This window comes from Parasteatoda tepidariorum, chromosome 1, assembly GCF_982258835.1.
Source record: "Parasteatoda tepidariorum strain Cologne lab strain chromosome 1, Ptep-v5.0, whole genome shotgun sequence".
In the NCBI taxonomy this organism is placed as follows: Eukaryota; Metazoa; Arthropoda; class Arachnida; order Araneae; family Theridiidae; genus Parasteatoda; species Parasteatoda tepidariorum.
In genome coordinates this window covers 17,823,098-17,839,729 of record NC_141755.1, presented here as the reverse complement: position 1 = coordinate 17,839,729, position 16,632 = coordinate 17,823,098, and the positions used below count along the sequence as shown (strand labels likewise).

At 29.5% G+C, this 16,632-nt stretch overlaps 1 protein-coding gene across 1 annotated transcript; it reads left to right on the top strand.

The window, feature by feature from the left end:
• Nucleotides 1-1,491: 1,491 nt before the first annotated feature.
• LOC107450390 (uncharacterized) lies at nt 1,492-16,119 on the top strand. Its single transcript, XM_016066170.4, has 3 exons — nt 1,492-1,623; nt 6,799-6,922; nt 12,748-16,119. Exon 3 carries the CDS (start codon nt 12,758-12,760, stop codon nt 14,939-14,941), a length of 2,184 nt encoding a protein of 727 aa, XP_015921656.3. The 5' UTR covers nt 1,492-1,623; nt 6,799-6,922; nt 12,748-12,757; the 3' UTR covers nt 14,942-16,119.
• The last annotated feature ends 513 nt before the right edge of the window (nt 16,120-16,632 follow it).

The following is a 16,632-nucleotide window of genomic DNA, read 5'->3' as shown; positions in this document are numbered from 1 at the left end:
CAAAGCCGCAAGCCAAATAGTCGATAAAAAATGTCCTTAATTTAATTTAATTTAATTTAATTTAATTTAATTTAATTTAATTTAATTTAATTTAATTTAATTTAATTTAATTTAATTTAATTTAATTTAATTTAATTTAATTTAATTTAATTTAATTTAATTTGTTTATTTTTTAAATATTTGAGAATAATTCATTTATTTAATTATTTCAGAAATATCGTAGGTGTTACATCAGTGACCGAAATGATATCGAATCACCTTGATCGCATCATTCTTCTCATATTTAATTTAATTTAATTTAATTTAATTTAAATATTTGAGAATTATTCATTTATTTAATTATTTGAGAATCTGAAATATCGTAGGTATTACATCAGTGACCAAAAATGATATCGAATCACCTTGATCGCATCATTCTTCTCATATTTAATTTAATTTAATTTAATTTAATTTAAATATTTGAGAATTATTCATTTATTTAATTATTTGAGAATCTGAAATATCGTAGGTATTACATCAGTGACCAAAAATGATATCGAATCACCTTGATCGCATCATTCTTCTCATATTTAATTTAATTTAATTTAATTTAATTTAAATATTTGAGAATTATTCATTTATTTAATTATTTGAGAATCTGAAATATCGTAGGTATTACATCAGTGACCAAAAATGATATCGAATCACCTTGATCGCATCATTCTTCTCATATTTAATTTAATTTAATTTAATTTAATTTAAATATTTGAGAATTATTCATTTATTTAATTATTTGAGAATCTGAAATATCGTAGGTATTACATCAGTGACCAAAAATGATATCGAATCACCTTGATCGCATCATTCTTCTCATATTTAATTTAATTTAATTTAATTTAATTTAATTTAATTTAAATATTTGAGAATTATTCATTTATTTAATTATTTGAGAATCTGAAATATCGTAGGTATTACATCAGTGACCAAAAATGATATCGAATCACCTTGATCGCATCATTCTTCTCATATTTAATTTAATTTAATTTAATTTAATTTAAATATTTGAGAATTATTCATTTATTTAATTATTTGAGAATCTGAAATATCGTAGGTATTACATCAGTGACCAAAAATGATATCGAATCACCTTGATCGCATCATTCTTCTCATATTTATGAGTAAAACAACACTTCGCTTACCTAAAACAACTACATAAGAAATCACGATGCGATTGTTTCAGATAACAAGTGATAAATATTTTACTCATCTATATTTAAATAACCAAGGCTAAAATTTTGCAAATCAGAAAACGCATTGATAAATGCTTGCTTTGTTGGAACTTATTTTTAAAAAAGACGATTCCGTAATGGATAATAGAATGTAGGAAGTTCTATGCGTAAACAAATTTGAGAAATACCTGATAAATAATATTGTTATCAATACTAAATAAATTGTATCATGTAGTTTGTTACTATTTAAAACATTCATATTTGCATCTTTAAATATAATGAGATAAGAAAATGTAATGAGATATTAAATTGTAATGAGATAAGAATGGGTATATATTATAACATTTTGCTGAGTTGAAACAACACCTTTACTAAATCATACACGTGAGTTTTTTTTGAACGCTCGTGAATCTTGGTAAGTAAGTTTTCTGATTTCTTTTTGTTAAAGTATTTATTTTAGCTTTTTTGATTAATTTTTTTCTATATAAATCTTAAAATAACTTCACACAGAATAGCAATAAGATTAAATGAAATAGTAAAGTTAAATGTTGTAATTATCAATAGACCATGTTTTTTAATTAAGCAAATAAAAAATTTCTGAATAAGTTCAACGCTGGTGATGTTTGTCTGAATAGATTTATATTCTTAGAAAAAATCCTGTTGTAATTTTTATCGGAAATTTTTCAGAGCACTTTCTGACTGATAAGTTTTTTTACAAGAATTTTTAAAACATCATTATATGTAGGATTTTTAATTGCTCAGAATGAATTTTGATCCCCTGATTGCTTCTAATTGGCAAATGGCTCTTATACAGGCACATTTGCTGAAGGCACTTTCGCATCAGGCATCGAGAAAGCTGAAGTACAAAAATTGATTAAACCCATAAAATATCTTTCCTTAGACTGACCATTGGCAGACAATGTACTTGGGTTGACCATAAAGGTTTTGGAGGTCTACAAAATGACCTGTATAAGATATCAAAAATTTTATTTTTATACCCTCAAAAATTTAATTTTATTTTCCAATTCTTTTAAATGCCTGTGCAAATTAGAGAAAAACGACGCAAAAATAATTTTAATAATGGGTAGCCGCTCCAAACTGTTTTAGACGGTGCCGTTCGGAAACAAACTGAAGAGTTTAATCAATTTTTATCTTAAGAGAAGAGTAGAGATACTCTTTCTTTCTCTTTTTGTTATAAATAAATAAGTTTCAGCGGAATTCAAATGTTTTGAAAGCAACTTTTTAGTTTTAATACAAACTATATACCGATGTTTCACCAACAGTATTTTTGTCCCTTTTTCATCCAAATTTTTTTTAAATATAAATTTGAAGATTGAGAATTTTATGAAATTTGAAGGCTGAGAATTTGATTGCTTATTTTAAAATAGAACAATCAAACCACATTCAGTAGCAATGCTCCCTAAATTTGCAAAAATGGTAAATTGTATCTTACTATTGTTTAATATTTTAGCTTTTTTATTGTAGTTTAATTTTATGAAAGGAATACTTAAAATATTGATAAAATAATTATTAAATGAAGAATAACAACGTCGCGTGAAAATTACAATTGAATTAATCGAAAGATTACCTGTCAAATGATAAACAACCGTTAGCCACTCAACATTAAACTTCTCAAAAATTGAAAAAATTGGGAGAGGGCTACAAAAGCTCCGTGGCTTAAAACAGACCCAAATTCTATCAAAAAATTATTTTAAAAAAATGTAAAACGTATCAGAAAATTTTTAGCTAGTCGCATAAAGTAAAAGGTTTTGAATTATTTAGAGATATTTATGTTTTCAGCAATTATCTATCAATGAACACATTATCTTCTAAAATTTATTCATCTCTGATTGATCATCATTCAGTAGTAAAATTGTAGGTAACGATGTGATAATAGGAAAAAAATACACAATTACGACAAAAGAACAAATCACTTGCATCGATAAAGCAAAGGAACAAAACAATCAAATGTAAAAAAATTCAAATAAGTAGACAATGAGAATATAGGTTTAATGTGCGTAAACGCGAAATATGATTGCATTGTTTCGACACGTTCCATAAAATATAAACGAAATACTACCACTTTACTGTAAAAAATTCCGAATCAAATTACGATAAAAAGTACCGACTCTGCGGGTACCGGTATTTGTTACTGTAACAACCATTTTTACCGGAACATGTTACGGAACAAAAAATCTGATATACCGTAATTTTTACAGTATTGCGATATATCATAATTTTTCAAGTAAATATTACCGAAAAATGACTGCCTCTTTCTAATTAAATAAATACCACTGTGAAAAACACGATATATTATTTTACGGTAAAAATGCGTTTTGCGAAAGTGCCGATACTTTATACCGTAATTTGATCCGGAATTTTTAATAGCATGCAGCAATTCAGATATTGTGAAACTTTCAAACCAATTTTCGCCTTCCAATGAGCTGAACTGGGTTCGAATCCCAGTAATTATTATACCGTTCTAAAATCTGGTATGTAACTTTTTTTTATTGGATATAAAATTTCCATGCTCTAAAAAAACTATGCTACATTCATTATGTTTTCAGTCATAATTAAACTAAGTTTCAAAAAAGAAACTAAATTCTAAATCTGTTTTAAGAAATTGAATACTTTTGTTCATGTCTGTTAAAACATTAAACATAAAAAATCGCTCAAGGAAATTGAATAAAAAGACTTCAGGCTTAATCTAATATAGCAAGTACTTTTTAAGGAAATGTTAAATGGTAGGAACAAAATAGTAATACCGTATGAAATCTTTTATTTTTTAGATCACCGTACGAAGATATAATGAAACTTATGGGTGTTAAAAAAGGACTTCTTAAAAAAGGATCACCCGGTATTTTAAAAGAAAAACTATTAAATGTATTTCCCCATTTGCTACCTTAATCTCCTACAAAATTCCACTTTTATAACGGGAGGCCATAATGACGCGAAATAAATACCATATTATGGAAGGTGAAAGGGACGTTACTATGATAACCGGAGATTGCGATTTCTTAGCAGCAAGAATATAAAAAAGAAGAGAAATTGAGAAATTGTTTTCTTTTAATAGCTAAGTGGAAAATATCCAATTGCTTATAACATACGGGATTTTTTTTGTTTTATTTTATTTTTTATTTATTTTTGGCAAATTAGTTTAACCTATAACTGAAATCATCAATGCTCTCCACCACTCCCTCCCCCAAGACGCATAATTTTACAAAATTAATGTAAACTTCCGCTTTTTTCGTAATACAATTAAAAAACTTGGATTCTTTAGGAAATCTCTATACAGCACCTGGTGCTGGATAGAGCACCTGGTGCTGCAAAAAGTGCTATCCAGAACCTTGCCGATTGGCATAATGTCACGGACAGTGTTGGTCCTGACATTCTCAGGAAACTAAAACATTTTTTCCTTTCTCATCGAATCCACTTTCAGTGGATTGTCGACCGTTTGGCCAAAGTAGGTGCTGAAGAGGCCATTACGACTGTCGCTCCTCTTACTTACTTGGAGCATTTTTCTAAATGTAAGGCAAAGAATATGAAAAGTAGGTGCCCAGGGGGCTCCTTGGCTCGGAGCAGCAGTAGACGAGAACAAACTGCCATTACTCGTTTCCTCAGTGGACATATGTCATCAATGACTTATAACGATGGTAATAAACACTTCGAAATCTGCACTAAGTGTTCTGCTGCCCAGGCCTCCCCCGACTACATTTTATCTTGTCTGGGACTTACCAGACAGGACCTGGTTCAAGCTCCCCTGTGAGTGCTAGACTTTCTCAAAGTAAGCGAGCTCATGGACCTGATCTAGCTCTGCTGGTCATGGGGATGAGAACAACAGGAAATCTCACCTTACAGAAGAATTTATGATTAGAATTAATTGAATGAGACATTAATTAATTGACATCTTTCGAACTCTGTCTCATATATTTAGTTAAAAGTGCTAAAATTAAATATACTTCCATGCATTTTTAACCTTATTTAAGAAATTCACATATTCGTGCATTTTTCTCTCTTGCTTTTTTAAAAGGATAAATTTACCTGGAAGGTTATAACAACGCACCAAACTATTTTTCAAAAAACATGTTTTGAAATTAGTAGCTTTGAAGGACTTACAAAAACCATTCCGGAATACGATAATATGTAGAAATTACGATTCTCCTAATTTAAATCGTATTAGGTTTGAAAAGAGGATTTTTTTCACTTCAATCGTCTCTTCTATGAAAACACGATTCTCCTAACTTCAATCGTCCTCTCTCGCTTAACTTCCTCTTCTCATCGATGCTTCAGGAACTTTTCATCTGATTTCTATCTTGTTTTGACTGCATTAAATTTTGAAGATATTTTCTAGAAACTAGGATAGGATTTTTTTCTCTTACTTATATTTTTGTATAAACTTAACTAGTCTAACTTCATGAAAAATTTAAAAAATGAAATTTTGAAGCAGAAGTATCAAAAACACTATGCTAAACGATAGAAAAATATATTGTCTTCAATATTGTTCACAGACAGCAACAGCAGTACGGCAAGGAATTGTTTATAGAAAATATTCAATGCAAAGGTGCTTAAGTGGTTGAAAATGTTTTGGAAAGAGCTATACCCAGTTAAGCCTTAAGTTGCCTTTCTCAGTTTTGAAAAATGTTTCACAGTATAGAAATAGACATAAGCAATAATAAAAATAAAATATTGTATGACAAATTATTAAAAGAAATTGTGTTTTGCAATCTATATATTTGGTATTAAAATACTATTTATTTAGAAAACTTTTGGTAAGTAAAAGCTCTGAAAAATTGAGATTGCAGGTGCCATGACCTAAATATGTAGTTTTCTTACGCTCATTTTCGGGAAAAAGAAGAATGCCTATATTCTGCAATAATTTTTGTCTTAATGTTGTTTCTTCACTATGTTATGTATTCAAATGCTAGGCTAAATTTTTAACTGGTCTAACTTGCTGGCGAGCTGAGTGAGCTTGGTTCACAGTGCCAACCTTGCGAACTACATGTGATTGCTCTGGAGATTAGTTAGCGTTAGTAGGGTGTTGTAAGCCATATGGCTCAAAGGATAGAGCGTTCGCCTCTTAATGAGGTAACCCAAGTTCGAATCCCAGGGGTGTGGCTGGTAGATATGAATTCTGCTTCTTACGACAGAATCGACCACAATTCTGTCGTGAAATATCCTCAGCGATAGACGGATCACGGGTTGGAATCCCCTTGCCGTCGGGCAAACCAAGAAAGATTTCGTGGTTTTTCTCTTCGTGTAACGCAAAGTTCCATCAAAAAGCTCTTCACGAAATCTAGTTTGCCCCAATGCATGATCCAGAAGTTCCCTTGTCTTATGGACTGGGTATGAGACTACAGATTCGAACACTGACAGTCATAAACTAAAACTTGGGTCGACTGTTCAGCACCAGTTATATAAAATAAAGTATTGTGGGATAGACATGTAGTTTGTTAAAAATCTCTTAGTTTAAAACTCTTTTTTTTTTCATTTTGAGTAAATAGGTAGCTATTTTTTTAATATTTTTAATTATATAATAATAAGTATTTTGAAATATGTATAACTAAGCAAGTATTTTGATATATTTATTTAGGTAAACTTCTTTAAATGAATAGCACTTGCACCTTGTTGAATAGAAAAATCTAGAATAGCAAGTGTTCTGGAAAGGAAGGAATTGAAGAAATCAAACACATTGAAAAGATAACAGGGCTTATTAGGTACGTTATAAATTTAGGTGCATTATAATATTTCAATCTTCTTATTTTAAAAATCAGAAAGCTACCACAATATTTTTATGTGAGCTAGTACAATATTTTTATGTGAACGTAATTAATAAAATTTATTAATTTATTTTAATAACATATACATTTAATTAATTATTTTTAATTTCCATAGTTCTCCCAAGTCGGTTTATATTTTTATTTTTTTTCAGTTCAGGCAAGTTAAGTGTTTAATACTGTTTAAAGAATTAAAGAGGAATTCATGTTAAATTAAAATTTTAGAACATATTATACATATTATAATATTCTACCATGTTTCTGTAGTTTTATGAAAATATATATATGGGTGATTCTCACGAAATATGACAATTCACTGTCCCTTGTTCCAAGATCTAGTACTATAATACTAAAAAAACTTTAAAAAAAAAATTAATAAATAGCATTGCTGTCAGCATTTTAAAATGATTTTGCACAAGCATTGACTGTTTTGTATAGTTAAAAAATTTAATTGAACTTCAAAATGTCATTTTCCTGTTATGTCCCAAACAGTGTTTCCAATAATAACAAGCTTCAAAACTTCCCATACATTTTTCAATATCTAATTTTTTTTTATCTCAACCTGTGTAAGCATTTCTAGAATATACATAGAGGATATTATTTACAAAAACTTCGTTTAAAATAATTTTTCCTGTCAGTAATTTGTTTGTCCCAAGAAAATCCGTCATTTTCCTGGCTACTTTTATTTAGTGGTTTATAACCAAAATAGATAGAACCAGCAATCAATAGCTTATGTTAATAGATTGATTAGATGCCCTCCTATATGAATATGTCTTGTTGCATGAATAAAGAACCAATTTTCTGGTTCAAAATCTATTTCAAAAAATTTTTCAAGGTGAGTAGGTTTTTGTGTTGTCATTTTCCTGGCTTCTTGAAATCGTTAATAACATAAAATAAATAGATTTATTTTAAGAGTTATTTTAAGAAATCCTGTTGTTTTCTGTAGAATATAAACGTCTTAGGCCAAAATATTAAATTAAAGTAAAGTTATATGGTATAAAATGGAACATTTGTCATTATCCTGGCTGTCATTTTCCTGGCTTATCAATGCCAGAACATTGAAGTGTTACCAGATTTTTTTTAACTGCTAATACTGTAAGGAGGGAAAGCAAATATTAACCTAATACCAAGTTTATGTATGATTACAATATGTGTGAGTGTAATCAAAGTTATTTATTTATCTAATGATTGATTATTAAACACAATTTTATTCTGTACATATCAGCAACAAAAAAATTTTTGATTCCTCCTACAGTGGATAAAAAAAAATTAATTTAAGCAATTTATGGTCCATCTAACGTAAAGGCCTAAGTTGAGTTACTAACTATTAACTTAAAGTGACTGATTTTTAAACTTCCAAGCTAATATGTCATTTTCTTGGCATTCAAGATTTGGTGAATTTCAAATTTTTTTTTTCTCTAGCAAATGTCAATAAACTACACTGCTGCCTGTAAGATATTATTAAGTGTAACTAAAGAAGTATACAAAAAATTTTTGGATTATTTTGAAGACTTTAAATTTGAGGAAATTTTTTTGCCCAAATTGTCATGTTTAGAAAGAGGGCAATTCCATATGTGACGGAATGACATTTTGACTTGCATGATGACAATTATTTGAAGTTTCTATGCATCTAATTTCAAATAAACATGATTTTTTCTCATGCATATCATTATTATTGGTATAATGTGATTCATAAACTAAAAAAAAAAGAATTTTGTATTTTTTTTATTTTTAATTTTATGAACTTTTTACTTGGGTGACGGAATGACATTTTGGCAACCTACCTTTCGGCATGCCGCTTAGAACTGGTAGTTTCTGTGAATTTTGCAACTATTTTTTACTTTTAGTATAATGTGTAAGCAATGTAAATTGTGAATTTCGAAAATTAACCTCAGGTTGGCTAGCAGTTATTAACATCTATTTGCTGTGACGGAATGACCGTGACGGAATGACAAAAAGTTTAGTGGAAGAAAGTCTTCATTTAAAAAATGTTTTATTAATATGTAAATGATAAACAGAATGTAACAGATAAACAGAATTAATATTTACGTAAGAATCAGTTAAAATTTTAACAATTTGAAAATTAGGTTCTCTCAGAAGAGGTTTTATATATAACTTGCCAATGTCACATCTTATCTTCGTTCTCAGGAAATTTATGCGTAAATCAATTTTTGTCCCATGTTCTTTAAATACTTTAACATCTAAATCGTCTTTGTTTATCAAAGTAATTTGCGCTGCATATAAATGTGCCTTCTTTTTTTTCGCAGTATGGGACAATGATTAAAGAGCCGACCGCATACTCCTTAATCATATTTTCCATTTCCTCTTCAAAACAGTGGCTTTTCAAATCATACACTTGGTTTTGGTTAAAATTAGAAAGCATTCCAATTTTGATGATTCGCTTCTCAACTACATGAGCATCTAGTGCAGGTCTCTTGTTCCTGGCAATGCTAATGTAGCAAGTGTCTAGCTGAAGTTATTCTCTTTTGCCCTCTCTTAAATAGAATAGCTGGACAAAAACAAAACTTCAACGATTTGTTGCTTCGACTTTATGAAATCATAAAATTCTTTTACATATTATGTGCCGTTTTACAGCAGCCAACATCTTGTTTGGCCTTTTAGAACAACATCACAATTACATGGTATTTATAGGTGCATGTGCTGTGAGGTATTAATGAAATACACTCAACAAAAATGAGAATAAGAACAAAAATGAGATAAGGCACACTTTACATCAATATATGCTTCTTTATGAAAAGCCTCTTTTAAGGCCATAAGTATATATTGCATCTGCACTCTTCGTTACTCTGTCAGAGTTTGTATTATGACTGAATCTTTCATACTTGGGGGCTTGTAACTAACATCATCTTGACAGTAAAATTTTTTTAACCAAATTAAACAGCTCATCAACATTACTTTTCTCACTTAGTTTCTTTTGAGTTCGATGTTAAATACTTCTCACATAAAGACTGAATTAATATTTTTACCTCTATTGGTGATTTTGGAAGTGAGTGTACAATTTTTTATATGGTGAGTGTACAATTTTTTATATGGTGAGTGTACAATTTTTTTATGGCTTTACCAAGACTCTGCAGGAATTTGTATAGGGAATTTAAATTATTTGTATGTGAAGAGATTGGTAGAATTTGATTTTTTCTTTGTTTACACAACAGCGTTTGCACTTCTGAGTTTTTTAAGTTCAACTTTTGTCGCGGAAGCTTTCTTCTCTGCCTTTCTTTGTCTGTTTTTTTTCTTCATCATATCATGGGGATCTTGGTCTTTTTCAACATTTTATCTGTCTTTCAACAGCTGTTTTAGCCATTAGGTTAATTGAAAAAATAATAATTCCCTAGTTTTTGACTAAGCTTCTCAAGGACTCGTTTTATCATTCCATCGCCGAAGATGTGTCATTCCGTCACGCTAATTATTGGAAGTTAATAATCAAATGCATAGAATTTTACAATTGCTCATTGATTCTTATGCCACATCTGCTTTATATTCCAAAATATACACATTTTCATTCAAAAACGCAGTTGCTATTTAAAAAAATATACTAAAACATGTGACGGAATGACACAAAAAAAAGTTACTTTTATTTAATATATTAAAGTCAAAATGACTTAAAGGCTATGTTTTAAATGTTTAAATTTTGTACTATATGCATATTTTTATCAAAATATTGCAAAAGAAAGATACATTTCTTTTATTTTATAAGTATTTTTCAAGAAAACAATTTAATCACAAATGTGAAGAATTCACTTGTCAGCCATGTGATTACTTTAGAATGCTGCCAGATTCAAAAAACTTAAAATTATCAAAAATTAAACAGTAATATGTAGACTTTGGCTATTTTTGAACATATTTTTAAAATTAAAATATGCAATTCATAAAAAAAATTTTCACTTAAAAATTGACACTTTCGTGGAATTGCCCAAGAATGACCCATATACGGGGTTTTATACAATAATATTATCCCATAAATTCCTTAAATTTGATTAATTTAAAATTTCAAAATCTTGAACTAAAGCTGAACTAACTGATTTTTTACTGTAATGTAGTTTAAAATAAAGTGCCTAAATTATTAAAGTGGCAATAAAAAAACAAACAATTTCTGAATAATGTCCATTGTTTTCTTTGGTCATGACGTAGCAGTCACGTAAAGGCTTAAAACCATGGTCATTTTAATTCAATTTAGGTTCTCCAGTTTGAACTGCTCATCATACTAAAGCTACAGTAATTATGAATTTTAATTAAGGTTAAAATGATTTTTTTTCCAAATCTATCCCGCATTTGTTTTAGCATTTTTATCCAATCGTCTTAAAGTGTAACGTTTTGAAACATTAAAAACAGTTTAATTGTCAGAGAAAACTGAGAAGAGGATAAAAGCGATTAATAGAAGCATCTCTGAACTTTATCAGATGATCCAGGTGGCAGAAAGCCAACAGAGGGCGCTGCAGATAATTACAGCATTTAAAAAACTTTTTTCATCTAAGTTTAATTATTATTTTTAAAAAAAAAAAAACAACCAAACGTTGAGAAATTGCTAAGACTTCCTTTTAAAATATTTCTAAACTTGTTTTTAATAGAAATTAAAAAGCAGCATTGAGAACCACAAAGAACAAAGAGTAAAAAATAAAAAAATTGTTTTCAGTTACTTTATTACAGACTCAAATGTATGAGGATTCATTCCACTTTTTTTTTTTTTTTTTTTTTAGTTTTAATGCATAAACTTCAACTTAAATTTAAGCAACCTAAAGTTTTTATCAATAAAGACCTTACATTTTCAAACATTACTGCATGTATGCTAGATGAAGCTGAATTTTGAAAAGAGTAATCTCTGTTGAGGTCGCACGCAAATTCTGACTTATGAAGATGTATGCAGATTCACTCTGTAAATTCTGTTAGCAGGGAACTGATAAAAATGATTTTAAGGTTTTTAATTAAGATTTTTTCTGCATTGGTTTTCCTATCAAATCATGTTCTTTTTTTTCATCATTTGCATATTAATTAGCCACATTTAATGGATATACTTTTTTGCCATTACTTGAAGTGAAGAACATAAAATTACTTATCCTATTTTATTTTATAACCGTTGTTAAACAGCCGACCCTATTTTCGGGTTTACAACAACTAATATTTAACTACGTAGTCTTGTAATTTTGAACACAATCCAGAAGACAAGAGAACTAACACCAGGATCAAGTATTGAGAGAAATTGCCTTAGTGGAGGACTTTTTGATGGAACTAACCCGCATTTGCGTTACATGGAGAGGAAGATAACGAGGACCTCCCACGGTTAGCCTAACTGAAAAGGAACTTTAACCCATTATCCGACCACCACTGAGGATATTTCATGTCAGCACTGTGATCTATGTAAGCCGGATGCAGATTCGTATCCACCAGCCATCGCTGGTATTCGAACCCAGTTCACTTTGTTGGAAGGCGAATGCTCTATACCCTGTGCTGACCCATCGCTGCTCAAAACTACTAATTAAAAGATTTTATTACAAAACATCTTTCATAACAAAATTTACTGCTTTTTTAAAGCAAATCCAAAAACCTCTTTCTAATATTAGCCAGAATTTGCGCAGATTTTTGACGTTATTTTATGTCTAGAATTAAAATTCATGTACAGACTTTACGAAAAGTAGTGGATTCTAACAATGAACAATATGATTGAGGTACATAACGAAAAAAATATTTCTTAATATTGCTGTAAAAAGATGCCCAAAAAAGTAAAACTAACATAGTTTTTACCATTACAGATAACTTGAAATGACGTCAAGCAAGAGACTTCAAGCTCCTTGGCTACCTAAACCAGTCTGGTATGACTTTCCTATGACTAAAGGCCTTGGCCATCATCGAATACCAGTTGGAATCATATTGGCAGCCAACAATAAAATGGAATGCGCACTGGAGAGTAGGAGTATTACCCAGGTGAGAGTACGACTCCTAAATGATGACCGAAAGACTGAAGGCAATTTTACAATTAAAAGTTCCCTGCCTGGCCGAGCGTCAACATTTAAACTAGATTCTGTGAGTGTTCCATTCGTCGATTGTGAGTACCTTGAAAAATCTCCAACAGACAATCGGGATATCAGACTAAGCTATCCAACTGGTTCAAAAGTTCTTCCCATCTATCGTTTCGATGATAAGGAGGAAGATTTTTTTGCACTCTGGGATTCCCAAGATGCAGAATTTGCTTACGTAGAATCCGATTATTTCGGTCTTCTTATACCGAAAATAGACAAAGAAGCTACGAGAAAGTTAGCTGATGGCAAGCGTCTCAACGATTTAATTATTTTCTACGACAACATCTTAACCACTTACAGTCAATTGATAGGGTTGTCGTTCGAAGAAACTGGGACTGATCAGAACGTAAGAAACAGGTTTTTTATTAAAGCTGACAAAAATGGATTTGGGTTGGCGTATTACGATGAACCGTACACGGCTATGAACGCCGGATCAGTCACAGACTTCTGGCTGGAAATCAGTCCAACTAATTGGGGAGCTTTGCATGAAATTGGTCACGGACATGAGTTGAAGAAACTAGGTGATGAAACGTTATCTGTTAATGAAGTATGGAACAATATTCTATGCTTCTTTTATCAAACTATTAAGTTTGGCAAGGACATTAGAACTAAAGGTTCAAAACAAAAAGCAATGAACCTTGCTCTAGTACTGAAACAAGGAACAGAAGTCAAAAGTTGGGATTTAATCCAAAAATTATCATTTTTAACCCACATGTTTTTTAAAGCTGGTCAGAAATCATTTTCACGTTTCAACCAACTGACTCGCGAAGAATTTAATGGCCGTCCTTATTATGCCAGTGACACATTATTATTAGAAAAACTGATGCACTTCTTTGCAATTGAGTTTGCTCTTGATGTTTATCCATTTATGAAACTGGCGAAAGCAGCAATACAAGAAGAGCAGCTATATGAACATTACCATGTTTTATCCAGTGTAGCCTATCCTCTGAACTACATCATAAGCGATCTCAAGGAAATGCTTGATGCTTATAACAACCTGGGTCTACATCACTTAACTAGTTTGGTGACTCCAACAGATTTGAGTTCTACTAAATTGAAAAATGATTTCACTCTTAACATAGATAACCAAATATTTGGTGAATTAACAGGTGATATGTTGAAATTGATGGACGGATCTCGAACAGTAGCTCAGCAAAAAATCCAGAGTCAAAGTATTACTTTTAAGGATGTACCTATAGGAGTATACAAGATTTTTATCGAACCAAACGCTAAGAATACGAAACTTGCCTTTGATGATTTTTATGCAATAGTACATGCCAACAATGCGAATAAGTTACTTCTTACAGCAAAAGTAATGAAAGAGCCTTCTCTTCCACTTGATAAAATCAAATTTCTTGGACTAGGTGATGATTACTTTGCCTACCTAACAGCAAATCCCTTTAAAGAAATTATGACCTTCAGATTTTTTTCAAGCAATCCTCATAGCTATTTTAAAAATGAGAAGTACGCTAGCATAAGCGTGAAAAATCAGAGAAACGAAGTTCTTTTTAGCAAAAGTTTAGATGGCGATAGCTCTAATACTGGAGTATTCTATATACCTATGAAAGAAGAGCTGCAAGTAGAAATATTCCACGCAGAAACTAAGGTTCGTCTAAAAACAGACGATCCCATGATGGATGTCATTATAGATCGTACTGTTAAGACAAACTACTTCACTGTTAATAAACTAGGTTTTCAAAACAAGAATAAGAATACGCCAAAGGATTTGTTAGAAAAGAATTTCTTAAAGAAGATTGAATTCAAAGCAAATAAAATTCGGAGTAAGATCTCCTTGTTTGTAAAACCTCATTGTCAGCCAAAATATAATTTACTGTTAGCTGTTGAGGTTTTCGAACGTCTGTTCAGAAATAATAGCGTGGATAAAAGTCTGAGAGATAAATACAAAGATTGTTTGCCATCCCCTTAGATCTCCAAAGCAAACGAACTAAATTAGAAAATACGATCGATTATTAAAAAGAATCTACAATTTACAAATTAAAAAAAGTAATTTTCATTTGAAACTCTAAACTGTTTTGTCAGTACAATGGCGACTTTCAAAACAACGGCAGAATTAATGACAACAAGAGAATTTATTAAAAGACTCTGAAAGGATTTTAAAACAAGAAAAAAAAATTATTTTGTAATTGAGTTTTATTATTTGTAATTTATTTAAGTATTCTTCATTAAATGCCTAATTATTATTGATAAAACGTTGATCATAATATTGTTTATTAATTATTTTAAATTAAAAAATAACTATTCTAAATAATGTTTTATTTTTATATAATCGATTTATAAAGTTTTTTACATTGATCTAAAGTTTCAGTTTATTATTTTTTATACTTTTTATAGAAACTATACAGTTCTATATATAGTTAGACCCTGATTTGATATATATTCTTATAATCTCTTTATAATACTTCTTTTAATTTTTTTAAATTTCGCTTATTTTTTTCCTGAAAGAAAATTTTGATAGTATTTATCCATTAATTATTTTTAAATTTTTACTTCCATCTATTTACAGTTTATATTTAAAAAAATCTGATGTTATTTTGCTCTTGATAATAAGACTATACAAGCTATTCATGAGTTGATTTGTTATGTTTTTAATATTTTTATGTATTACAATTTTTATTTTTGAAGAAATTTCGCTTTTTTTTATATATATAAAATCAAATGCTACTCAATAGTGTAGAGATTTTTTATATTTTTTTTATATATTTCTATTATTCATCTATATTCGAATTTTTATTAATCCAAAAGGAAAATTTTCATTTTTAAAAATGATGTGAATTTTTACTTACTAATGATGTGATATATTTTTGTAACACATGTATAATGCAATTTATATACCCTTTAAAAAGCTATTTTAGCAATTGTTTTAAAAATTAAATATTGCTAGTCTATTTTTATAATCTTTTTACTACATAATCTTGTACTCAACTGATATAAATTTATCACTTGTGAAAATTGGAAATTGTAATTGCATTTCTATATAATTTTGTGCAACAATTTTAAAATCTATTTGTATCAACAACTTCAACAACTTGTATTGTATAATTTGGAGTTTTTTGAAATCAATAAAAACATAATAATGCTAAAAAACGTTGTATATTTAATGTTCCTTTAATCTACTCAGACATATAATAAAATAAATTATTTAATAAATTTATAAATAACCTTATATACTGGTGTATAAGTCGACTTTTCCAATCCCAAAATTTTACGAAAACCAGGGGTCGACAAATAGGGGCGGACATTCGTTGATCACGATTTATCGATGTAAATTAAAAATGAGATAAATACGAATGACTCTGCATAAAGATACTCCTTTCAAAAACTATTTTTAATGTGTTATATGTAATTAATTTTGAAACTCAACAATACAAGAATTTAGAAACAATACAAAAGTATAAAAAAGAATTTAAATCAAAAAGTATAAAAAAGCAGATATACCTGCATTCAAGAGTATTTCAAAAATAACACAATGGATACTTTTAAAACCAACAATAAGGCTACCAGATTTAAAGATTCCTCATCTGTGTGGGATTCAATAACGTCATCCCTTTGACGCAGTCAGAACACCGGTGTTCCTTTTATTTATTTTTCTCACGTTCG